The sequence below is a fragment of the Lithobates pipiens genome, unplaced genomic scaffold, assembly GCF_037356315.1.
Source record: "Lithobates pipiens isolate NorthernLeopardFrog02 unplaced genomic scaffold, aLitPip1_a1.2 Scaffold_23, whole genome shotgun sequence".
Classification (NCBI taxonomy): domain Eukaryota; kingdom Metazoa; phylum Chordata; class Amphibia; order Anura; family Ranidae; genus Lithobates; species Lithobates pipiens.
Window position 1 is genome coordinate 123,950,129 of NW_027507785.1, and position 27,324 is coordinate 123,977,452.

At 46.9% G+C, this 27,324-nt stretch overlaps 1 protein-coding gene across 4 annotated transcripts in view; it reads right to left on the minus strand.

The window, feature by feature from the left end:
* Positions 1-27,324, minus strand: part of SUN2 (Sad1 and UNC84 domain containing 2) — a 213,860-nt gene that overhangs the window by 133,406 nt on the left and 53,130 nt on the right. For all 4 annotated transcript variants that reach the window (XM_077452306.1, XM_077452307.1, XM_077452304.1 and 1 more), the window contains exons 7-9: positions 14,845-14,938; positions 11,653-11,723; positions 1,298-1,440 (exon numbers count right to left, since the gene is read on the minus strand). In XM_077452306.1, coding sequence (XP_077308432.1) covers positions 1,298-1,440; positions 11,653-11,723; positions 14,845-14,938 — 308 coding nt within the window. The remainder of the gene's footprint in view (positions 1-1,297; positions 1,441-11,652; positions 11,724-14,844; positions 14,939-27,324) is intronic.

A 27,324-nucleotide genomic window follows, 5' to 3' on the forward strand; every position in this document is an offset into this window, starting at 1 on the left:
ACCCGTGGGGATCATGTATATTTCTAATTATGGTGCCCCACAGAATAAAAAAACGTAATTGGAACCCAAATAAGGGACAACGGAGGAATCAAAGAATTCAGTCCTGATATCAGCAAATATCGCCTACCAGGGCTAGGTTGCCTGCCATGCAGCCACGAGTGCCACCCACATGTTTCAAATGTGGAATGGAGGGTCACCTGGCTTGGGATTGCAGACAACACTAGGATGAGGTGGGATGTGATGACAACACGGAGGATCCAGACACCAGAGAGTTGTGCCCCACCTTGGCTGTCATTGAAATAGACTATCGATGAGCCAATGGTTGAAATAAATGTAAATGGTATAGATCTGTTGGGCATAATTGATACGGGGGCTGCCCAGTCACTGCTAAATGTTCTTGACTCTAAATTGCCCACCTCTAATCAGAAAGTTTCTCTGGTCGGGGTGAGCAATAGAGTAATTTTGGCTGAAGTTACTAAACCAGTGTCTGTTACTCTGAGAGAGCATTCAAATGCGCATTCTTGTTTTCACCACATTTCCCCTGTAATTTGCTAGGACGTGATCTATTGTCCAAAACGGGAGTAACAATTTTATTATTCTCCAGTAAAAGACTTGTACCTGCAAGAATGCTTTTAAAGCAAGGATGTCTTTAATTTTAAAGGCGAACCTAACAATATCGATGGAAGCCATTGGCTCCTACTGCGGTCAATCACAGCCAGTGAGGAGGGAGATCGGGGCGGGGGCGAGCCACACTCTGTGAGTCAATGGACACACAGAATCGGCTTTGAAGCGAGCCCGCACGAGTGCCCACATAGCAAACGGCATGCTATGGGGGCATGCAGTGGGGGACAGGATCCAGGATCGCCAACGGCGGGACCTGGGAAAAGGAAAATTGGGCTGGCCTGTGCAAACATATTGCACGGAGCAGGCAAGTATAACTTTTTTTTTTTTTTTTTTTTTTTAATTAGAGCATTTACAATCACTTAAGGAGAATATTTGTATAGTTGTAGGCTCCTGCACAATACTGGCTTATGATTCTCAGTCAAGCATGCTTGCGGCAAATTTAATTGGTTGGGTACTTTTCTGACTGTTCATTGTCACCATCTACAGTGCTCCCTGCTCCATCCTCCACAGGCATAAACTTGCAAGTTCTTTTACAGATATTGTTCAGCAGCTGGGTTGCGCATGCATTTCCCCTACTATTCAATGTCCATCTAAACAGAATTTTTTTATTTGTTTGGACTCACTTTTTTTGACAAATGACAAGAATATATCAAAGGCTTGTTGGGGTACAAACCTGGAATTTTAGAGGCTCTATTTGGGGTCCTGGATGGTCTCCTCTCAAGGCACTTTCTTCCGCAATTTTTTGTGAGCCAGAAAATGTAGCCATTGGAACAGATAACAAACCTCGGAGTCCAAATGGGTAATAATGCCATAACCCTGATAAGAGAATACATTCAATAAAAAAGATCCTCCCTACATTAGATTAAAGAAACCCCAAAGGGAACAGTGAAACAGATAAGCTATATAGTTTAAACTTGGAACCCTTATCTGACCATGGAAATCTTCCTTTTTTTAAGGTAGGCAAATATGTTTGTACTGGCATACTGGAGTCAACATTTTCAAAATTTGAATACTTATTTATTATTATATTAATACTTATTATTAATAAATGAATTAACCAAACTCCAGTTACATAGTTATGTAGTGAGTACGGCTGAAGAAAACACAGGCAAATCAAGTACAGTCTCTGAGTGTGAGTTTTATGTCTCAGCTCCAGAAGGTGGCAAAAGCAACCCCTACAACAGGGGTAGGCAACCTTTTGAGCACAGTGTGCTGAAAAATGTTTTCAAATAAATCGAGCGTGCCGATTTTATAACAAAAAATTGTTAACTTCACACTCTTAATCACGGAAAAAAAATTTTTTTTATAAAGTAAATGCTGTAAACTACTTGAGTAATAGTGACCAATTAACATCCTGCACTCTCATGCCTTAGATCAGCCCCAGTTCCTTTACCTCCAGTCCTCAGATCAGCCCCACTTCCTGCACCTTCACACCTCAGATCACTGTACCGCCTGAAAATCTGTCCCCCCACTGTACCCCATTGCTCATCTGTCCCCTCACTGTATTACCCTGTACATCTGCAGCACCACTGTAACCCCCTGTACATCTGTCCCACCACTGTAACCCCCGCTCTTCTGTCTAACCACTGTAACCCACCTGCTCATCTGCCCCAACAATGTACTCCCTTTCTCATCTGCCCCATCAATCCCTGAACATCTGCTCCACCGCTGTACCCCCATGGTCTTCTGTCTCACTGCTGAACCACCTTCTCACCTATCCTGAAACTAAACTCATCTACTTACCTGCCCCACCACCGTTCCCCCTGTTCATCTGCCCCACCACTGTAACCCCCTGCTCATCTGTCCCACCAATGTACCACCTTTCTTTTCTTCCCCACCTCTGTACCCCCCTGCACATCTTCCCCACCTCTGTACCCCCCTGCACATCTTCCCCACCTCTGTACCCCCTTACATCTGACTCACCTCTGTACCCCCCGCACATCTTCCCCACCTCTGTACCCCCCCGCACATCTTCCCCACCTCTGTACCCCCCCCGCACATCTGCCCCACCTCTGTACCCCCCACGCATATCTGCCTCACCTCTGTACCCCCCACGCACTTCTGCCCCACCTCTGTACCCCCCACGCACTTCTGCCCCACCTCTGTACCCCCCACGCACTTCTGCCCCACCTCTGTACCCCCCACGCACTTCTGCCCCACCTCTGTACCCCCCACGCACTTCTGCCCCACCTCTGTACCCCCCACGCACTTCTGCCCCACCTCTGTACCCCCCCTGCTCCACCTCTGAACCCCCCCTGCCCCACCTCTGTACCCCCCTACACATCTGCCCCATCTCTGTACCCCCTGATCTTCTGCCCCACCTCTGTACCCCCCTGATCTTCTGCCCCACCTCTGTACCCCCCTGATCTTCTGCCCCTCTACTGTAACCCCCTGCTCATCTGTCCCATTAATGCACCTCCCTTTCACATCTGCCCCAACACTGAACCCCCCCCCACTTATATTTTCCACCAGTGTAACCCGCTTCTCATCTGGCACAACACTGAACCACCCTGCTCATCTGTCCCACTACTGTAACCACCTGCTCATCTTTCCTATCACTGTACTATACTCTTCTTTCTCACCGCTGAACCCCCTCTTATCTCTCCCACCACTGTACCTCCTGCACTTCTGCCCAACCACTGTACCCCCCTGAACATCTGCCCCACTGCTGTACCCCCGTTCTTGTCCCACCGCTGAACCCCCTTCTCATCGCTCTCTTCACTGTAACCCCCTTTCTTATCTGCCCCACCACTTTACCTTCTGCACATCTGTCTCACCTCTGTAACCCCTGCTCTTCTGACCCACATCTGTACCCCCCTGCTCTTCTGCCCCACCTCTGTACCATCCCTGCTCTTCTGCCCCACCTCTGTACCACCCCTGCTCTTCTGCCCCACCTCTGTACCACCCCTGCTCTTCTGCCCCACCTCTGTACCACCCCTGCTCTTCTGCCCCACCTCTGTACCACCCCTGCTCTTCTGCCCCACCTCTGTACCACCCCTGCTCTTCTGCCCCACCTCTGTACCACCCCTGCTCTTCTGCCCCACATCTGTACCACCCCTGCTCTTCTGCCCCACTACTGTAACCCCCTGCTCATCTGCCCTATCACTGTACTGTACTCTTCTGTCTCACCGCTGAAAGCCCTTCTCATCTCTCCCACCACTGTACCTCCTGAACTTCTGCCCAACCACTGTACCCCCTGAACATCTGCCCCACAGCTGTATCCCCGTTCTTCTGCCTCACCGCTGAAACTGCTTCTCATTGCTCTCTCCACTGTAACCCCCTTTCTCATCTGCCCCACCACTTTACCTCTTGCACATCTGTCTCGTCTTTGTAACCCCCCCGCTCTTCTGCCCCACCACTGTAAACCCCTGCTCATCTGTCCCACCATGTATATTCTTTCTCCTCTGCCCTGCCATTGTACCCCCTACACAACTGCACCACCTCTGTACCCCCCTGTTCTTCTGCCCCCCCCGCTCCTCTGTCCTACCACTGTAACCCCCTGCTCATTTGCCCCATCACTGTAACCTCCTTGTTCTTCTGTCCCACCACTGAACTCACTTCTCATCCCTTCCACTACTGTATCCCCTGCACATATGCCCCATCATCATACCCTCTTGCTTTTCTGTCGCACCACTAAACCCCCCTGCTCATCTGCCCCACCGCTGTACCCTCCTACTCGTCTGCCCCACCGCTGTAACCTCTTCTCATCTAGCAAGCTGCTTGCTGTGGGGGCACTCAACAGGAGGGAGGGGCCAGGAGCACTGAAGAGGGACCCGAGAAGAGGAGGATCTGGGCTGCTCTGTGCAAAACCATTACACAGAGCAGGTAAGTATGACATGTTTGTTATTTTTAACTAAGAAAAAAATTTTTTTTTTGTAACAGCTTACCTGTAAAATCCTTTTCTCGGAGTACATCATGGGACACAGAGCCTTAAGTAATAACGTAACGGGTATATTGGCACCTTCAGGTGATGGACACTGGTATACTTAATCCAAGAAGTTCACTCCCTATATAACCCCTCCTCCTTCCAGGAGCACATCCGTTTTTGTAGCAAAGCAATTTACTTAAACCCCAAAAAGAGGGGAGGGACTTCTGAGTCCCATGTTGTACTCCAAGAAAAGGATTTTGCAGGTAACCTTTAATAAAAATCCTATTTTATTTATCGTACATCATGGGGCACAGAGCCTTAAGTAATAACTTAATGGGACGTCCCATAGCAATGCTACATGAGGGGAGGGAGACACAACCCGCAGAATACCCCCAGACTTGAGGACCTATACTGCTGCCTGCAGCACACTGCGCCCGAAAGCAATATCCTCATACCTCCTTACAGCCACCTGATAACATTTTGTGAATGTATGTACTGAAGACCAAGTTGCTGCCTTATAGATCTGAGCCATGGAGGCCTTGTGACGCACTGCCCAAGAAGCACTAACCACTCTGGTGGAGTGCGCATTGACTTGAAAAGGGGGAAACTTAAATTGTAAATCTGAATTATAACTTGCCGAATCCACTTAGCGACAGTGAATTTCAACGGACAGTGGATTTCTTAGGACCCTCTGGCAGAATAAATAAGACATAAATCTTTCTAATATGGGCAGTTGTCTTTAAATAGATTTTCACTGCTCTCACCACATCAAGACAATGTAGTGATTTCTCCTGGAACATGGTTTTGGAAAAAACGATGGCAAGACAATATCTTGGTTTAGCTGAAAACCTGAGACCACTTTTGGCAAAAAGTTTGGATGAGGGCTTAGCACCACTCTGTCCTCATGAATAATCAAGTATGGCTCTTTACAAGAAAGAGCAGCCAATTCTGAAACCCTCCTTGCTAAGGATATAGCAACCAAGAATAGCAATTAGTCAGAATGACTAATGCCGCATACACACGACCACACTTTGACGGACTAGGTCCGACAGAATGAATCCGTTGGATATTACGATCGTGTATGGGCTCCAGCGGACTTTTTTCCCCAAAAGTCAGATGGACCTAGAAATAAAACATGTTTCAAATCTTTCCGATAGACTCGAGTCTGGTCGAAAAATTAATTGGTCTGTATGCTAGTCCGACGGACGAAAACCGACGCTAGGGCAGCTATTGGCTACTGGCTATGAAATTCCTTATTCTAGTCCAGTCATACATCATCACATTTGAATCCATTGGACTTGAGATAACTGACCCGGAAAGCCCACATTTCTTCAGAATGTGGGTTTCAATAGCCAAGCTGTTAAATTTAGAGACCCTAAGGTAGGATGGAATATCGGTCCCTGTGAGAGCAGATCTGGCTGTAGTGGGAGGGACCATGGACCCTCCACTGCCATCTTTACGATTTCTGCATACCATTACCTTCTGGGCCATGCTGGTGCTACCAGAATTACCAGCTTTCTTTCCAGCTTGATCCTGCAAAGGAGTGGAGGCAGCAATTGAATTGGAGGAAATGCATAGATCAGTGAGAACTGATTCCACTGGGTCACCAACAGATCTGTTCTGCATGCAAATGGATCCCTTGTTCTGGACACAAAGTTGACCAACTTCATGTTGAATCTGGATGCTAGAAGATCTACGTCCCCCATCTTTGGCAAATAGCCCAAAAAAATAAAAAATCGGGACGAAGAGACCATTCTTTTCTGCCCAAGTTAGAATATGGTTCACCTCTCTCTGTGCTGAGAGACTCTTGGTGCCCCCTTGGTGGATTGATCTAGGCCACAGCTGTAGCATTGTCGAATTGGATCCTGACAGGACAATCCCGTAAACCTGGAAGTCCAGGCCTTTAGAGCCAGACGCACTGCTCAAATCTCTAGGATATATTGATGGGCAAGGTTCTTTCGGCTCTTGAACACTGTCCCTGGACAGTTGTCTTCTCTAGTACTGCTCCCCAGCCTGAAAGGCTGGCATCTGTCGTTACCACTTTCCAGATAAGAGGTCTGAAGGATTTTCCTTTCAGCAGATTCTGGGTTAGTAACCACTAAATGAGGCTTTGGAACACTTTTGGGTCAGCCGCATTGGCAAGTCTTAAGCTTGATTTGTTTTGTTCCAAGTAGACAGGATACTGTTTTTGCAACAGCCTTGAATGGAACTGGGCATAGGGAACCACTTCAAATGAAGTCACCATGTTTCCTAGCAACCTCATGCAAAGGCGAATGGAGGGATTGAATTTTGACCCAAACATCCGCACCAGCTCTCCTATGGCTGAGGCAGAAACACCTTTTTCTGGTCTGTGTCTATGATCAGACCCAAGTACTCCAGCCTTTTTATCAGTTTTAAGAAAGATTTCTTTAGGTTGAGAATCCAACCCAAACTTTACAGGCAACTGGTTGTAATGCGCAAGTTTTGCTATAAACAAGCCACTGACTGGTCTATTAGCAACAGATCGTCCAAGTACGCCAAGACTGTTATGCCCTGTGCCCTTAACCTGGCTAGAGGTGGGGGCAGGACTTTTGTAAACACCCAGGGTGCTGTAGCTAGCCCGAAACAGAGATTGCCTTTTCTCTGGATCTTTGGGAATGTTTGACCTCAGGAAACGAGATGGTGGAAAGTCCAGAAATTCCAGCTCGTACCCCAGAGTGGAGATGACCCATCTGTCTTGAATTTCCTCTTGCCAGACTTCTGAAAACTGCAGAAGTCTTCCCCCCCACCCTGGCGAGGGGGGGGGGGGGGGGTGCCTCTTCATGATACACCTTTAGGATTCTGCTTTGCAGGTTTCCGGCCCCATGACTTCTTTTGAGCCTAGGCCTGACCCTGAGGGTTTCCTCTAGAGTCTGGTGGTGGAGGACTTCGCCACTGCCTAGATGCGGAAGCCCCTGGCACAGGAGAAAGAGCCTGTTTAAATGAAGGGCATTTATAATTTCTTTTGACTGGCAAGAGAGTGCTTTTCCCACTAGAAATTGTTTGGATGTATTTGTCCAAATCATCCCCAAATAGCCGATCCCCATGAAAGGGGAACCCAGTCAGGAGCTTTTTACATGGTGCTTCGGCTGACCAATTTTTTAATCACAGGATTCTACGCATATGTTCTAGCATAAGTGTAAGGTGGGACGCCTGGAGAATAGAATGGCCAATTCCCGGGCTTGTTGTGCAGGAACCTCTTTAAGGGCCTGTCTAAATTGGTCCTTTAGGGATTGACAGATGCCTATTGCCTATTAGGCTGAGTAATGGCACCTGCCAAGGAAAAAGCGGATTTTACCAGGAATTCACACCTTTTATCTGTTGGATCCTCAATTATTTGTGCATTGTCTACTGGACAAGTTAGACTTTTATTCACACTGGAAATCGCAGTGTCAACTGCTGGTCCCTTCCATTTTTTTGTGAATTTCTCCTCCATGGGATAGAGAACTGAAAATCTCTTTGGAGGAAGAAAATGCTTATCCGGGTGATCCCATTCAGCATAAATAAGCTGTTATAGTAATGCATGGACAGGAAATGCAAAGGCTGTGAAGGTTTTAAAGGAACCCAAGGAAGAAACCGAGCTTTCAGCAGACTCTGTTAGGGGTAGCATGAAAGTAGAACGAACCATCTCCGTAAGAGATTGTATCAGCGATTTTGCAGATGTGAGGCTGAAAAAGGTTCCTCTACCGTTGTTTCCTCCACAGAGGAATCGTCCGTTTGTCTTTCCTCCTGATCGCCTGAGGGTATCACCTCATCCTGTGCCCACTGTTCCCCTTGCAAAGGGGCTAAAATGGGGGAGGGGGATCTAGCACGCTTCCTAACCATTTGAATAGAGGATGCGATTAAAGCCACTAATCTTCCTTCCAGGCTTTGCAGGGCATAGGAAAAGGCATCTTCAGTCACGTATACAGAAGCAGCTGCACCATCAATCTGTTCCAATGGCTCACCCTAATGGCTCAGCCATAATTGGTATTTCAGGAAAGGATGACAGTGTGCGACTGGAATTCCTAACACCTGGGGGTGAATTTTTTTTTTTTTTTGTGGTGTCTTTTTTGGTATGCATAGTTCTAATCCCAAAAGCAGAGGTACTATAAAATTGCACTACTTGCTGAAAATAGTCATGACAGAATGATGCCGCTATTAAGTTGAGCCTAATGCTGGAAAAAAATGTCCTTCCTGTATCAGGAATGTCAGTTACAGCGTGAAGCCTGCTTGCTTCTCCTCACTATCAGCGGAGGAGAGACTGCTCCAGCTGATTGTTTAAGCCTGTTTCTTTGCTGTGCGTCCTCGTAGACATTACATGGCCCATGCCTAGGCCCTGCCCCCTTCGAAAAACCCGCCACCTCCTTTAGTTTTGAAAGAAAATATTCCCGTGCTGACGGCTTTCGCGTCCGCAGAAGAAAGCATAGGTGGACTTTTTAGTTCCTAAGATTTGCTGAATTAACAGATAATCCAAACTTTACCCATCACGGCAGGCTGCGTTTAGCAAACCTTCAATGACCGGGTCCCTTTTTAATCGGGGTTCCACTCCCTTAGACCTGTAAAAAGCACCCCACTAGGAAAGCTTTAAATAATGTAGCATGACCAAAACCCTGGGTCCTGGGGTCCAGCCATACAAAAGAGGCGTTACAGGCAAAACCTTGTGCTTCGGATACAAGGCCCAGGTACCATCCACTTTGGCCTCAGTGACACTTTGGGTGGATCTGGTGTATGGAGGCTATTTAAATCCAGCATGGATCCCTCCTGGAGCTCCTAAGAGCACATCTTTACTTGTGACCAACACCTTAGATACTGGCAAAAAAACTGATGTGCTCCTGGGAGGAGGAAGGGTTATATAAGGAGTGAACTTCCTGAATTGGTTATACCAGTGTCCATCACCTGAAGGTACCTATATACCCATTAAGTCAGTGCTCGACAAAACCCGGTCGCCAGGTCGCATTGACGACTAGAATCAGCGACCTTGCGCCTGGGGCAGCATAGCTGGGGGTATCCCGTCTCCGTGGACCCCCCCCCCCCCGCGCGATCGCGTCGGGCCGCGCGATCGCGTCGGGCCGTGCCGCAGGCGGCCGGTAATTGAGCCCCCGGCTTTGAGGCCTTCTGTGATCCTATGGTTCCTTCTGGAATCTGGCGCCCTCTTGTGGTGGCCGTTGGAATTACAACCAACAATGCTAATGGGATTGCCTGCCAGTCTTTCTCCATCCCTTTACTTAGAACCCCTAAACAAAAAACAAAAAAATATATATATATATATATATATATATATATATATATATATATAAATAAAATATATATATATATATATATATATATATATATATATATATATATATATATATATTTTTTTTTTTTATTATTTATTCTAACACCCTAGAGAGTAAAATGGTGGTCGTTGCAATACTGTCTGTCACACCGTATTTGTACAGCGGACTTACAAGCGCACTTTTTTTGGGGAAAAATTTTTTATTTAATAAAAAAAAAAAGACAACAGTAAAGTTAGCCCAATTTTTTTTTTTTTTATATTGTGAAAGATAATGTTACGCCGAGTAAATCGATACCCAACATGTCACGCTTCAAAATTGCGCCCGCTCATGGAATGGCGACAAACTTTTACCCTTTAAAATCTCCATAGGCGACGTTTAAAAAATTCTATAGGTTGCACGTTTTGAGTTACAGAGGAGGTCTGGGGCTAGAATTATTGCTCTTACTCTACCGATCGCAGCGATACCTCACATGTGTGGTTTGAACACCGCTTTCATATATGCGTTCGCTTCTGCACGCAAGCTTGGCGAGACAGGGCGCATTTAAAACATTTTTTTTTTCTCATTTTAAATTTATTTTTTATTTTTTTCACTGTTCTTTTAAAAAAAAAAATGTGTGTCACTTTTATTCCTATTACAAGGAATGTAAAAATCCCTTGTAATAGAAAAAAGCATGACAGGTCCTCTTTTATATATGAGATCTGGGGTCAGAGAGACCTCACATCTCATATTTACACTAAAATGCAATTTAAAAATGTCCCTCTAAGAGCTATGGGCAATGACTTGGAGACAGGTGGGGGGCTGGGGGCTATCTTCCCCTCACTCGTCTCCATGTCAGGCCAGGGACAGGTCCAGATCGCCGTCACGGACCTGGCTCCTAACTTTTTTAGCTGGCTCCTAGATTCCAAGCAAATTTGTCAACCCCTGCATTAAGTTATTACTTCAGGCTCTGTCTCCTATGATGTACGATAAAGAAACAAGACTTTACAATCACTTTAATCTATATTTTTTTTTGTTAACTTTTTTGTCTGAGCATAGATCTTGTCCTAAGCATGTTTGAATCCATTTACTGTTGACTGACTCAATACCTCTGCTGGAAGTCAACTACCCAAACAAACATTAACTACCCTTTCAGTAAAATAATACTTTCTAAAATTAGTTTTGAACTTTCCTAGTTTGAAGCCCTGTGCCTGTTTTCCTGATCTTGTCTTCATATTGAAAATGATGCCCTCCTGAACCTTATTCACTCCCCGGATGTTGTTTAAAAGGTTTCCATCCTGTTTCCTTTCCCTTCTTTCCTGCAGACTGTAGATTAAGTTCCTGAGTTATTGGGGTATATCGGTTCAGGGCTTTTCCCCATCTCATAACTGTAACCCAGCTACCTAATTCTGGATCCCACACCTCATCTCTGCCCCTTCCTCTACACAGGCCTCATCCAGCAACTGATAGGTGAGGTCCAAAGTCCTCTCCAGGTTATTAATACTCCACAGCATTGCTAGCTGACCATTTAGATTCAGAATCTGGGCTTCAAAAACAAGCAACTCGTTCACATCCTGCACCACACTGTTTACCCTCAAACAATTGTTCAAGAAGTGCATACATAGAGCAGGATATGTACTGAATTGCATTACTACTGAGGAAGCACATAACCAATATTACCTATAGGGGATAATAAAAAATATGAATATGGTTACAAAAAACAGGAATGCTAAAGATTTGTTTCAAAGCTTTAGCTTCCTCTGCTGCTCCTTGTGTTGTACTATGTACTTAGCTGCACATCAGCTGTGGGTGAAGGTATTTAAATTTATGTTCACTTCCTTTATTTTCTCCCCCTTGCAAAACCTTAAAGTGGAACTTTAGTCAGGTAAATTAAAACAAACTTACCTGCAGCCATCAGAGCCAAAATCAGAAGTAGTAGTAGAATCAACAGTGCTTTCTTTAGAAAATTATAAGGCCTGCAAAATTAAAAACATGCTAAAATGTCATACTTTGTATATATAAATGTATAAAAATAAAAGTTTCAGGGCTCATGCACATGTTCACCAGACCCCAAACTAAGTCAAATGCAACATAATTACAAGGTGCTCCTGAGTTGTTTTGACTTACAGCTAATATTTTTTTATTTGCTCACTGCAAGTAGTTAAAGTGATACTGAACTCTTTCTAGCTCAAAAAAGCACCTTCAATCGCTCTCAGCCTCCTCCAATTATTCAAATGTCATTGTTTTTGCTGTGGTGATCTGACTTCCTGATAGAGCATGGCTACATTCATTCTCTATGTTTCCACTGTATATAGGAATGTAGCCCCCGCTCTTGCTTTCTCCCCAAATGGACTAGGGACAACTGATTATAGACCATGAGCTTTGTAGTGTGTATAAGACCGCAACTATTAAAATATAAAAAATAAATATTTTTGTTCTGCCAGTAAATACCTTAAACAGCTCACTTCCCGTTTCTTTTCTGTAAAAAGCCTAGGCTTATGACATCATGCACAGAGCTCGCTCTCTCACTTGTGAGAGTTTGCCAGGAAAGGAGGGGGGTTGAGTCATAGGAGGGCCAATGAGAGCTGCAAAGCTGGAGGTGTGCCTCTGCATGCCTGTGTAAATCCAGGAAGTGAACAGGCAGCAGCTTCAGCTGCCCGCAGTTAATATGGTTGCAGCCAGACTCAGTGGAGGGAGATTTCTGCAGCATATATGGCAAATACAGAGTCACATTATATATAAAATAATATGCAAAGTGATTTGAGGTAAGCTTCAGAATGACAAAGATGTTTTTATTACAAATTATGTGAGCAGAGGTGCAGTTCCTCTTTAAGTAGTGGGTGTGAATGGATTTTCTTTGGAAAATAAGCATCTAATTTAGTGTCAGTTGAATTCAAGATGCTTCCCAATTGTCTTTACATCTCACATAAACATGTCCTATGACTACAATACTATAATTAAGACAGATTTCATATTTTTAAGGTCTCATTATGGATAAAGTGTTTTTTTTTTGTAGCAGTTCAAGTTTTATTGAAACATGAAAAAATATTCAAGGAAACAATCTAAAAATAATACAGATATCAATATTAAAATGTTACTAAACCCACAACAGTACAATCAGTCTGTATATGCAGTAAAGCATGCTTGGTATACTCACTGTGGAACCTAAGGGGTTAATCCTCTGCATTGCGAATATTGTGAATAAAGGCTGTGTGATACTGTCTCCTCCTCTTCTTCAACTGACTCCAACCCATCTCTTGATAGAACAGAGCATTAGGAATCAGGCTGCACATGCTCAGTTTGATGTGTATTGCTAGAGGTTTTGTTTTTTGTTTTCTTGGGAGAGTGCATATGATCAGCACAGGGCCAATCAGCACTGTCAAGACAGAGGGTCAAGGGAAAATGAAAACTCCTCCTACAAGCTTAATCAGGCACTGATACAAATCACAAGACTGCTATATACTACAGATGAAAAAAGGTATTAAGCAGTTTATATTTACTAAAACTATTGAAAATCCATGTTCTGGGTACTGTGGGAAACCAGATATAAGGAATGCAGGGCCCTGGGTTTAGTAACACTTTAAATGTCACATGTACATCTTTGTGGATGTTCATTTACAGATATATAAAAGTGCTGTTATGGCAGTTTATTCTACCATCACTAGTCACAATTGCACTAACACCCCTTTCACACTGGGGTTCTTTGAAGGTGCTATAATGCTAAAAATAGCGCCTGCAAAGTGCCCTGAAAGAGCCGCCGCTGTCTCCAATGTGAAAGCCCAGAGAGTTTTCACACTGGGTCTGTGCGCTGGCAGGACACAAAAAAAAAAAAGTCCTGCTAGCAGCATCTTTGGAGCTGTGTATACTCCGCTCCTGCCCATTGCCATCAATGGGGAAGCGCAGCTATACTACCGGCATAGCGGTGGTTTTAACCCTTTCTCTGCGCTAGCGTAGGGGGGGGGGTAAAAGTGCCCCACTAGCGGTCGAATAGCGCAGCGAAATTGACGGTAAAGCGCCGCTAAAAATAGCGGCGCTTTACCGTCGACGCACCTACTGCCCCAGTGTGAAAGGGGCCTTAGAGCAAAGCTTTATAACATTTAGCAATGGAAAAGGACATAGTATATAACTGCACTTTTCACCACATGGGAAAAAACACATGTATTTGCTGTTTAGCTTATTGAGCAAGACTGTTCCCATGTTTGTATAAAAGCAAAATATTTTTGCCATGTTGGAGACTTATGGCCGCTAAATCTGTTGAATAAAAATGATCTTCTGAAGTTACAGAATCCTAGGAAACCATAAATGCTTGAAGACAAAGACTATTCAAAGTGGAGCACAGAAAAAAAAAAAAAACACATAAAATTGCTTTTGAATGCATAACAATTGAAGAATCTAAATTATCTGAAGGTCTTCTTTTCAAGCAAATTTACTGTTTTATGCCTTCAAACAAATGTACAGGTTTTTTTTTTTTTTTTGCTGTACCAATTTCCAGTGTCTTCACTATATCATAATGATTGAGGATACATATATAAAAAGGAGTTTATCCTATTTTACCCTAATTGGAGCTGAGATTTGTCAGCCCTGCTAAGCATTCAGAGGTGACTTACACTAGGGAATGAAAACGTAAATCCCCATACACATGGCTATATAGTGCTAAGTCTATGCACACCAAACAAGCTTACCTTTTCATTTTCATATCACAATATGGGCAATAAGCCCTTAGTGTGGCAATTTGCTTACCAGTTGAAGGTTTATAGGCAGAAGCAAGAAAACCCCACATATATACAGGAAGAACATATCAGCTCCATGTCATTAATGTTCTAATGTGTAACTCAAACCCAATACCTAGAGCTGCAAGGCAAGAATTCTAAACGGTTTGCCATTGTGCACAATGATACCATGCTGCTTTCAATGATTTTCAGGACCAAACAGCTTCTAGCAGTGGTAACCTGTTGCTTGGGGTGCTGCACACTACTGATCAATAGTCATGCAAGCAACTTGATTCCAGCTGACCAGAATTGCACCTAAAAATGTAACAAACTGCTTCATACTTAAGTTATGTCTACTATTTGCATACATTTTGTTTGCTTTACTGACCGGGTTAAAATAAAGACATCAAGAAGAGAAGCAGAGGTGGTCATACGATACCAGGTTGTACCAATCCACCAGTAAAAGAGTCCAAATACACGACCTAAAGAATGGAAGGAAAAAGAGTAACTGAGATTAATACATCATTCAGAACACATAAAATTATGTAAAAAGAAAACCCAATGCATTTTGTTATATACCGATATACTGGAAAGATGAACTCTCTAGGATGCCATTAGCAATACCTTGTCGTTGTTTTCTCTAATATGGACTACAATCATGAAACTGACAATCACAGATTTTTCAGACAATTTTATACAGGACATCCATATAGTGTGCTTTGGCTGCTTCCTGCTCTATTATTTCCTTCATATAACATTGTGAAAGAAGTATGGAAGCTGCTTTTGCTGGTCTCTTTCTGAAGATGTTAGTTGTCTAGCTGTGCCAAGCTTCAGCAAGCTTGTAGTCATAGACTCAAAATAAATATGCTGTAAACAACAGCCAAAGAGTCAGGATTCCTTATATTTGCTTTGACTCAAAGCATTGAAGAAAGCATCAACATGACAGCCAGGGATTTAGCATTTTCAAAGAGTTTAGCAATGGAAGCCTACATACTTCTTATTTAGAGAGGAGAGCAGAGCAGGGCAGCCTATCACAGAGGGAGGCACTTTGACCACGGTGTTCAGGGCGGAGCAGCCCTAGTTATCGTGGTCTGTTTAGAGAGGCCATACAGGAAGTGTTAGATGCAGGGTTTTTTCTTTTTTACAGTTTAGAGGGGGGCCTCTGGGATGACGTTCACCTTTTTCACAAGTGAGCATCCACTCCTAGTCCCTCAGGGGAGTATTTCTATCTGACAGAAAGGATGGCTTAACTTCAGAGTTATCTGCTTTAAAGTGCAATTTCTGGATGGCCACCTCCCAGAGGTTGCATATACAGTACTGTAGGTCTACTCACTTCCTGCTATGGGTGGCCATTGGTGTGTCAGAGCCTGTGTGTCTCTGCTCTAACATGCCATGGCTACTTCCAACAGTCTGTGGAACTTCAAATTGGGGTTACTTGCATCTTTCTCCTGTAAGGTTTCTCTGAATTTGTCAGACTACAGTCCATCTTCAAATTGGGCCTTCCTCCATCTGTATCACCCCAGCCAAGACAACCTACTTGGTCCCTTTCCCAGGCAAGTTCTGCCTGCTGAGAAGGCAAAATCTCATATGATAGGACCAGACCCGACAACAACTTGATCCAATCATTCAAGTTCTGCCCTTGCTCTGTGCACTTGAGAACCTGTTGCAACAGGAATAAGGAGTCATCTTTGCAGGGGTGATAGGCTGCCTGCTTCCTTGTGGAGTATCACCTTTACAATCACCATTGTTCACCATGGTCAATGCTGTTCATAGAGTCTAAATGTAATGCAATTCATATTCAGCTGAATGATCAGACAGAGGGTGGCTTTATCTTCAACTTAGATGTGGAGTGAAAACTCACAATGCTAAGAGAATCAGAGTGGTAAATAAATATGTATATAACACAATACAATATACAACATAGAGGACAGCTTTGCAGCGTTTCTGCATGCAAAAGAGTACCCCACTTTAGGCTTGATACTCTGGGCATAGCTGGCACAGTGCTCTATGTAGCAACAGAAGTTTGAAAGAAAGCTATGTATGTGCTTGTGTACTAAAACCAGGCAGCCCTTATGCCAGGATTAAAGTAGGAGGATCAGTCGACCTGGTTACAGGTCACATGCGCAGCCACTGCTGTCTCATGAGACATGGTCTCTATGAGCACCAAGGAGCAGGGGAAAGAGCAATTTATACCCCCTTGGGCATGTTCATGTGTTCAGGGGCTAGTGAGAGCCTACACTTCTATCTGCACATGGCATGTAAAGGGGCACTCTGCTACACTACCACCTCAGAAACTAATTGTGATGGGGCTTTCAAAGTTGGCGCATGTCATGGTAGTGGTAGTAAGTTGAATTCAAGATTTTCTTTAAAACTGGAAGTCACAAATTAAAGTTATGCAGGAAGTAGGTGTAAAAGAATATTTTACACTTACTTATGCTGTACTCCTTGCCAGAACAGAGCTTTGAAAACACAGCTCTTAGCACTGCAGTACTAATAAACCATGCCTCATGTCCCAGCACATTATTATATATATATTGTGTCAACTTGTGTGCATGTTATCATGGCCAAAATCAGTAAACTTTTGATCAGGGCAATTTGGGTAGTTTCTGTTGCCATTATGATTTAAAAAGAGTAAACACAGTTGATTGATAATAAATGGCTTCAGCCAAACACTAACCACGAGTGAAAAAAGTTTTTGTGTTATCATTCATATTCTCTGAAAAATGGGCTTGAAATCACAAAATTCTACCAGGGTATGTAATCTTATGAGCACAGCTAATTATATATATTATAATTATATATATATATATATATATATATATATATATATATACACACATACATACATATACACACACACACATATACATACATACATATACACACACACACAGCGGGAAAATACCATACTCCATGCAGTAAGTACACACCCGCAGCCATTAATCAAGAACACACCGTATTCACAATACCTGCGTATCAAATGGAATTGTTCTACTGAAGAACAATTTCAAAAGAAGGTGGGATTACTGGAATACTCCAAAGAGGATATACCAAAACTACTTTGAAAAAGGCTTATAATAGAGCCAAACAAAAGAATAGACATGATATGTTGTTTGGTAGTAGGGTAGTTAAGCATCTAGATACTGTTAGAATAGTGACCACTTTTTACAACCAGCACCGGGTGATAAAAGATGCCATTCAAAAGCATTGGCATCTGTTAACCAATAATCCCATACTGAGGAAATACTGTATAAAACAGAATATCCACAACAACTAAAAGCGAGATTACTTAGGGATAGATTGGTCAAAAGTCACTTTCAAAGTCACTTTCAGAGGAAAATATACATGGTATGTTTAGATGTGGGTTGTGTGAATTATGTGAGTTTTTCGATGGTCCCCTCCTTTGTCTTGTCAAAAGGATGCACGCATGCATTGAGGACTGCAATATGTGGACTGCCAGACACAAGGTGTCATTTATATTATGTATTGAAAATATGGGGCATTCTACGTCGGCAAGACAATCAGACATTTTTGGAGGAGAATATACGACTACATCTCTTATAACAGAAAAAAAATCTTTTATACAATCCTATAAGCAGACACGTGGCCTTGAAAACATAACCATGAAACCTTTATGATTAAATTCACTGTTCTGGAAAGAGTTTTTGAGGACTCAAGAGGTGAAAATTTTGATAGAAAGAGGCAATGTGAACTTTAAGTCTTAAAGAGGAAGTAAACCCTGATGAGTTTACTTCCTCTTTCATTCCCTGCAATTGTAAAGCATAATGGACTACTATGCATCGCATAGTAGTCCATTATGTGTCACTTACCTGACACAGGAGCCAGCTATGTCACCGCTGTCCCCTGTAGTCCGGCGCATCCATCTTCTTGGTGGGTATCGTTGCTCCGCCGCTGTCATTCGGCGAAGCCACGACGACGTCACTCCCGCACATGCGCACAGGAGCCGCCACTCGCGGCATATCGCCGTTGACCGCGGCGTGCTCATTGCGCCTGCGCGCCGCTGTCTACGGCGCATGCGCCGTAGACAGCAGTGCCTGTCTTTCGGCAAATATCTCCTAAACCGTGTAGGTTTAGGAGATATTTCTTGGACCTACAGGTAAGCCTTAATCTAGGCTTACATGTAGGTCAAAGTTGGTTGTAAGGGTTTACAAAAAAACAAAACAAAAAACGACAGTTTAGAATTGATACATATACTATTTGACTTTGTATATTATTTGATATATAAATATCATATAGCTCTAATTATGTGTGACTGTATTGTGCACATATAGTTAGAAATGGTTGCATAGGAAAATTTCCAATAAAAATAATTTTCAACCATATATATATATATATATATATATATATATATATATATATATAGCCCTAAAATTCGGGACTGGATATTCCGAGTAAATGAAATACAAAACATGGAGTGTCTTAACGAAGGGTGGGAGGAATCAGTAGTCGGAGAGGGTTATATGGATAAATGGGCAACATGGAAAGAGTTCAAAAATACATGGAGATATGTAGAGGAAATCGTACAATAAGATTGGGAAAGACAATACCCAGTCAGAAATGGTAAGAATAGTTAAAACAACTGTCCTCCTGAGAATACTGCAAGGAGGGGAGGAGGAGGGGATGGGGGAGGGCAGGAGGGGGAAATTAAATGTCAAGCTTCTTTTGTATATTCTGAAAGATAGCAACAAATGTATGTTTCTGTTGAAGAATGTATTTTATTTCTTTTCTATAAAAAATTTAATAAAGATTATATTAAAAAAAAAAAAAAAATGCTTGCATATACAAGTCCTCCACAATATGCATGTTTGGGAGTCTGCTTGTGCTGGTGACAGGATGGGTATAGGTGGTATCTGCATATAGTTACAATCTATGGTCAATAAGGACCCCCCCCCCCCCCCAACAAGGTATAATAATTGAGGCTGAAGGGAATTTATATAGCCATTCTGACCTCCTAAGGAAGTGGAGTTGAGGTGGTGGATGTAGGGGGAATCCTTTGGTTTTATGGGTTATTTGATTCTTCGTGAATGACTCTTGTATGGTCTTTTATGCCCACCATTGTGGAGGTTCATAGGGAAGTATCTGGACATATGTGGTGCTTGTAGGTAATTGGTATTTTATCCAAGTATACCCATGGCTGGGATTTGCACTCCTTCCCTCTTTTTGGATGCCACCTGGTTTTATTTCATTAATTGTTGATGCAGGTTGTCTGTGATAATTACATAAAAGTGGGGTTGAAAAAAGACACAAAGTCCAACCTATGTGGAATTGGTGTTGATTTTTTGCGGTTATTAAGTGCTGGTTCTGACTGGACCTAACACCCAACACACATGGGATATCCTCTTATCCAGAAGTGTAGCTTAAGAACCAAAATGGAAGTGAATAGTGCACCTGTTTAAGGTAATACAACTTTTCCATGCTATGTGATACTTAATGTTTAATTGGTTGACAATCCTTTGTTACTCATAGATATTTTTTGCCATAAGGTCCACTTATTAAAAAACTTCCATTGACTACAATAAGAATTAAGAGATATATCCCCGTTGAATATCCTGTCACCATCTGAAAGCTATACTCTTCATGTGATGCATAATTGTGAAATATTATGCTCATGGCGCGCACACGCGATCAGACGATCCAGCGGACTTAGTATGGCGGACAAACTGCCGGAAACCCTATGTGAATGAGTATGGGGTACTCGCCATACTCTTCCGCTATCTTCTGCTAGCTCTTTTACTAGCGGAGGAGCCCGGCTTTCTTCTTCACCGCCGCCCGGGGGTCTTCTTCCGACTTCGGGGGTCTTGTCCCCCTCTTCGGTTCTTCTTGCCGGGCCTCTGATCCTTCTTCCAGCTCTTTTACTGGTGGTGGCCCGGTCTTCTGTCGCCACTGTCTTCACCGCCTTCTGTTCTTTTCTTCTTCTTCCTTGAGATGTTGACTCGTCGCTGTATCTGGCCGTAATGACAGGGACGTGTTCCGCGGCGACTTAGATAGGGACAATGGGGGGGTCAATGGGTGATGCCCTGCCCATTATGATGTCACAGTCCCAGCATCCTCTGGGACTGTGACATCATAATGGGCAGGGACATCACCCGGCGATGTCCCTATATAAGTCGCCGCACGCCGCGTCCCTGTCATTGCGGGCCAGAGAGCCCGTCGAGTCAACATCTCAAGGAAGAAGAACAAGAAGAGAAGAAGAGAAGGAGGCGGCGATAAAAGACCAGGCCACCGCTTGTAAAAGAGCTGGAAGAAGGCACGGAGGCCCGGCAAGAAGAACCGAAGAGGGGGACAAGACCCCTGAAGTTGGAAGAAGACCCCCGGGTGGCGGCGGCGAAGAAGAAAGCCGGACTCCTCTGCTAGTAAAAGAGCAGAAGATAGCGGAGGAGTCCGGCAAGAAGACCCCCCAAGACGAAAGAAGACCCCCGGAGCTGTGCAATAAATTATTTTAAACCCTTGTGTGTTGTGTTTTATTTACATTTTTTTCCCCAGGTGAATGGGTAGGGGTACATTGTATCTCATACTCATTCACATAGGGTGGGGGGCCGGGATCTGGGGGCCCCTTATTAAAGGGGGCTCCCGGATTCCGATAAGCCCCCCTCCCGCAGACCCCGACAACCAATGGCCAGGGTTGTCGGGAAGAGGCCCTTGTCCTCATCAACATGGGGACAAGATGCTTTGGGGTAGGGGGGGCCGCACCCCACCCCCTTTCCTGACCGGCTGGGCTGCGTGCTCGGATAAGGGTCTTATTTAGACCTTGGGGGAACCCCCACGCCGTTTTTTCAGAGTAGGGCTTCCCCTTTTAAGTCCATACCAGGTGACGGGGCCAGCGACGTGTCATTCTCGCCGCCAAAGGCTAGTCCCGGCTACCTGGAGCCGCGTTCAAAATGAACGGCCTTTCCTCCGTGTGTGGGCAAGTCCTTTCATTTCAAAAGTACGGCGGATAGTCCGGCGGACTATGTCCACCGGACCTAGTCCGCTGGAAAAGTCCGGTGTGTGGGAAGGTCCGCTCGTTTGGAAATTTGGCGGCCCCCCTTCCCCAAAGCACCCCCCCATGTTGAGGGCACGTGGCCTGGTACGGCTCAGGAGGGGTGGGCGCTCGCTCGTCCCCACCCCCTTTCCTGACCGGCCGGGTAGCGTGCTCGGATAAGGGTCTGATATGGACCTTGGGGGGACTCCCACACCGTTTTTCAGCATAGGGCTTCCCCTTTAAGTCCATACCAGGTGATGGGGCCAGCAACGTGTCGAAGGCGGCGAGATTGACTTCCTTCGCTAGTCCCGGCTACCTGGAGCCGTGTTCAAAATGAACGGACTTTTCTCCGTGTGGGAAAGTCCATTCATTTCAAAAGTACAGCGGACTAGCACACACATGACCGAATTGAGTCAAAACTACTTGCTAAGTCCGCCGGACTTTTGGGTAAAAAAAGTCAGCCGGAGCCCACACACGGGCGGATAGTTTGATCGTGTGTACGTGGCATTAGTAATTTACACCTAAAACTCAAAAGTATTATGTTGCTTGCTATGTATGTTTTTTCTTTCAAGTAGGCCATCTCTCTCTGGTACCAGTAAAGTCCATAAGAAAAAGGAAAATTTTTTATGGTAGAGGGTATATATAAAATTATATTTGTCCCCATAGCATTCCATGAAGGAAACTGCTTCTGATTACTGCTTTGTTTTTATAACACTCTTCCTTAAAAAGGCCAGATCAGTGGTAAAATGTAAATTTTTCATTACACTTATCTCCCACAATATTTAAAGTGGATGTACAGTTGTGCTCATAAGTTTGCATACCCCGGCAGAATTTAAGATTTCTTGGCCATTTTTCAGAGAATATGAATAACACAAAAAATTTTTAATCATGGTTAGAGTTTGCCTGAAGCCATTATCAACCAACACTGTTTACTCATTTTAAAATCATAATGGCAACAGAAACTACACAACCTGATCAAAAAAGTTTACATACCCCAGTTCTTAATACCATGTATTGTCCTCTTTAACATCAATGACAGCTTGAAGTCAGTTGTGGTATTTGTGAATGAGGCTCTTCATCTTCTCAGATGGAAAAGTTGCCCATTACTCTTGGCAAAAAGCCTCCAGTTCCCATAAATTCTTAGGCTGTCTTGCATGATTTGCACGTTTGAGATCTCCCCAGAGTGGCTCAATGATATTGAGGTCAGGAAATTGAGATGGCCACATTAGAACCTTCACTTAATTCTGCTGTAGCCAATGACAGGTTGACTTGGCCTTGTGTTTTGGATCATTGTCATGTTGGAATGTCCAAGTACGTCCCATGCGCAGTTTCCTGGCTGATGAATGCAAGTTTTCCTCCAGTAGTTTTTGATCACATGCTGCATTCATCTTGCCATCAATTTTGACCAAATTTGCTGTCCCTTTGTAGCTCACACATCCCCAAAAGATCAGCGAACAACCTCAGTGTTTCACAGTAGGAATGGTGTACATTTCATCATAGGCCTTGTTGACTCCTCTCCAAATGTAACGTTTACTGCTTTGGCCAGAAAGCTCAATTTTGGTCTCATCACTCCAAGTGACTTTGTACCAGGTTTGAGGCTTGTGTCTGTGCTGTTTTTGCGTAGTAATGGCTTTCTTCAGGCGACTCGACCATGCAGCCCATCTTTCTTCAAGTGCCTCTGTCAGGGAGTGATTAGACCAGACTGTGTGGACTGCACAGAGGAAACCCAAACGCATGTGAATGCAATAACAAACGTGTTTATTATAAATAAAAAGGAAAATGAAAACAAACAGTGCACTACCAACCATAACAAGTAATATATATATATAATAAATGGGACTACCAGTGACGTCAACGAAAGCCAGGCCGAGGTCAAACACCGGGAAAACAGTAGAAGTGTAAGGACGGATGGATGGGCTGCAGAGCAGGGATCAAGGTAGCAGGATACAAGAGGGACGGGTCCAGGATGGGCTAAGAATCAGGAAGGGACAAGTCAGGAAAATACAAAGTACAGGTTCAGGTCCAAAGGTTCAGGTCCAAAGGTTCAGGTCCAAAGGTTCAGGTCCAAAGGTTCAGGTTACATGAAGAGAGTGTGATACTGAGATAAGCATGTTAGGGCTTGCTGGGTCTTTATAAGACTACTGATTACCCTCACGTAACAGCTGATCGCTGCAGGTGCTGTCTGTTCCACACTGCCGGAGTACACCCGTTGGTGAGCGCTGGTACTACAGTCCAGGGATCCAATAGTGCCACCAGGAGGTATGTCCTCTTATTACAGGCCCTGGGTGTTAGAAGACACCCGCTGGTGGACACTGGTACTGCAACCCAAGAGATCAACAGCGCCACCAACGGGTGGACCATTTCATGACAGTACCCCCCCTCAAAGGAGCGGCCTCCGGACGCTCCAGCTAGGTGTAATTGTCCACAGTTAATGGCCTCAAACCACACCATGGATGAGGGCACGTCAGGGCAGACAGCGGGCAAGGGCTCTGGGTCTTTGAGCTGGGCAGCAATCTCTGGGTCCTTAGGCCGAACAGCAAGTACTGCAAGGGCAAGCTGGATTACAGGCACTGGCTCAGCAAGCTGAGTAAAGGGCCCCGGCCCAGCAGGCTGGGTGACGGGCCCCGGCTCAGCGAGCTGGACACCAGGCACTGGTCCGGCAAGCCAAATAACGGGCACAAGCTTAACAGACCAATTAATGGACACTGATTCAGAAGACTGGGTAGCGGGCCCCCGACTCCGCAGACTGGGTAGCGGGCCCCCGACTCCGCAGACTGGGTAGCGGGCCCCCGACTCCGCAGACTGGGTAGCGGGCCCCCGACTCCGCAGACTGGGTAGCGGGCCCCCGACTCCGCAGACTGGGTAGCGGGCCCCCGACTCCGCAGACTGGGTAGCGGGCCCCCGACTCCGCAGACTGGGTAGCGGGCCCCCGACTCCGCAGACTGGGTAGCGGGCCCCCGACTCCGCAGACTGGGTAGCGGGCCCCCGACTCCGCAGACTGGGTAGCGGGCCCCCGACTCCGCAGACTGGGTAGCGGGCCCCCGACTCCGCAGACTGGGTAGCGGGCCCCCGACTCCGCAGACTGGGTAGCGGGCCCCCGACTCCGCAGACTGGGTAGCGGGCCCCCGACTCCGCAGACTGGGTAGCGGGCCCCCGACTCCGCAGACTGGGTAGCGGGCCCCCGACTCCGCAGACTGGGTAGCGGGCCCCCGACTCCGCAGACTGGGTAGCGGGCCCCCGACTCCGCAGACTGGGTAGCGGGCCCCCGACTCCGCAGACTGGGTAGCGGGCCCCCGACTCCGCAGACTGGGTAGCGGGCCCCCGACTCCGCAGACTGGGTAGCGGGCCCCCGACTCCGCAGACTGGGTAGCGGGCCCCCGACTCCGCAGACTGGGTAGCGGGCCCCCGACTCCGCAGACTGGGTAGCGGGCCCCCGACTCCGCAGACTGGGTAGCGGGCCCCCGACTCCGCAGACTGGGTAGCGGGCCCCCGACTCCGCAGACTGGGTAGCGGGCCCCCGACTCCGCAGACTGGGTAGCGGGCCCCCGACTCCGCAGACTGGGTAGCGGGCCCCCGACTCCGCAGACTGGGTAGCGGGCCCCCGACTCCGCAGACTGGGTAGCGGGCCCCCGACTCCGCAGACTGGGTAGCGGGCCCCCGACTCCGCAGACTGGGTAGCGGGCCCCCGACTCCGCAGACTGGGTAGCGGGCCCCCGACTCCGCAGACTGGGTAGCGGGCCCCCGACTCCGCAGACTGGGTAGCGGGCCCCCGACTCCGCAGACTGGGTAGCGGGCCCCCGACTCCGCAGACTGGGTAGCGGGCCCCCGACTCCGCAGACTGGGTAGCGGGCCCCCGACTCCGCAGACTGGGTAGCGGGCCCCCGACTCCGCAGACTGGGTAGCGGGCCCCCGACTCCGCAGACTGGGTAGCGGGCCCCCGACTCCGCAGACTGGGTAGCGGGCCCCCGACTCCGCAGACTGGGTAGCGGGCCCCCGACTCCGCAGACTGGGTAGCGGGCCCCCGACTCCGCAGACTGGGTAGCGGGCCCCCGACTCCGCAGACTGGGTAGCGGGCCCCCGACTCCGCAGACTGGGTAGCGGGCCCCCGACTCCGCAGACTGGGTAGCGGGCCCCCGACTCCGCAGACTGGGTAGCGGGCCCCCGACTCCGCAGACTGGGTAGCGGGCCCCCGACTCCGCAGACTGGGTAGCGGGCCCCCGACTCCGCAGACTGGGTAGCGGGCCCCGACTCCGCAGACTGGGTAGCGGGCCCCGACTCCGCAGACTGGGTAGCGGGCCCCGACTCCGCAGACTGGGTAGCGGGCCCCGACTCCGCAGACTGGGTAGCGGGGACATCCGGCTGGGACACTGAAACATCCGGCTGGGAAACTGGAGCATCCGGCTGGGAAACTGGAGCATCCGGCTGGGAAACTGGAGCATCCGGCTGGGAAACTGGAGCATCCGGCTGGGAAACTGGAGCATCCGGCTGGGAAACTGGAGCATCCGGCTGGGAAACTGGAACAACCGGAACTGGAACATCCGGCTGGGAAACTGGAACATCCGGAACTGGAACATCCGGCTGGGAAACTGGAACATCCGGCTGGGAAACTGGAACATCCGGAACTGGAGCATCCGGCTGGGAAACTGGAGCATCCGGCTGGGAGACTGGAACATCCGGAACTGGAACATCCGGCTGGGAAACTGGAACATCCGGAACTGGAGCATCCGGCTGGGAAACTGGAACATCCGGAACTGGAACATCCGGCTGGGAAACTGGAACATCCGGAACTGGAGCATCCGGCTGGGAGACTGGAACATCCGGCTGGGAGACTGGAACATCCGGCTGGGAGACTGGAACATCCGGCTGGGAGACTGGAACATCCGGCTGGGAGACTGGAACATCCGGCTGGGAGACTGGAACATCCGGCTGGGAGACTGGAACATCCGACTGGGAGACTGGAACATCCGACTGGGAGACTGGAACATCCGGCTGGGAGACTGGAACAACAGGCTGGGAGACTGGAACAACAGGCTGGGAGACTGGAACAACAGGCTGGGAGACTGGAACAACAGGCTGGGAGACTGGAACAACAGGCTGGGAGACTGGAACAACAGGCTGGGAGACTGGAACAACAGGCTGGGAGACTGGAACAACAGGCTGGGAGACTGGAACAACAGGCTGGGAGACTGGAACAACAGGCTGGGAGACTGGAACAACAGGCTGGGAGACTGGAACAACAGGCTGGGAGACTGGAACAACAGGCTGGGAGACTGGAACAACAGGCTGGGAGACTGGAACAACAGGCTGGGAGACTGGAACAACAGGCTGGGAAACTGGAACTTCAGGCTGGGAAACTGGAACTTCAGGCTGGGAAACTGGAACTTCAGGCTGGGAAACTGGAACTTCAGGCTGGGAAACTGGAACTTCAGGCTGGGAAACTGGAACTTCAGGCTGGGAAACTGGAACAACAGGCTGGGAAACTGGAACAACAGGCTGGGAAACTGGAACATCCGACTGGCAAGGTGGAACATCAGGCTGGCAAGGTGGAACATCCGACTGGCAAGCCGAAACATCCGACTGGCAAGCTGGAACAGGCTGACAAGCTGGAACAGGCTGACAAGCTGGAACAGGCTGACAAGCTGGAACAGGCTGACAAGCTGGAACAGGCTGACAAGCTGGAACAGGCTGACAAGCTGGAACAGGCTGGCAAGCTGGAACAGGCTGACAAGCTGGAACAGGCTGACAAGCTGGAACAGGCTGGCAAGCTGGAACAGGCTGGCAAGCTGGAACATCCGACTGACAAGCTGGAACATCCGACTGACAAGCTGGAACAGGCTGGCAAGGTGGAACAGGCTGGCAAGGTGGAACAGGCTGGCAAGCTGGAAC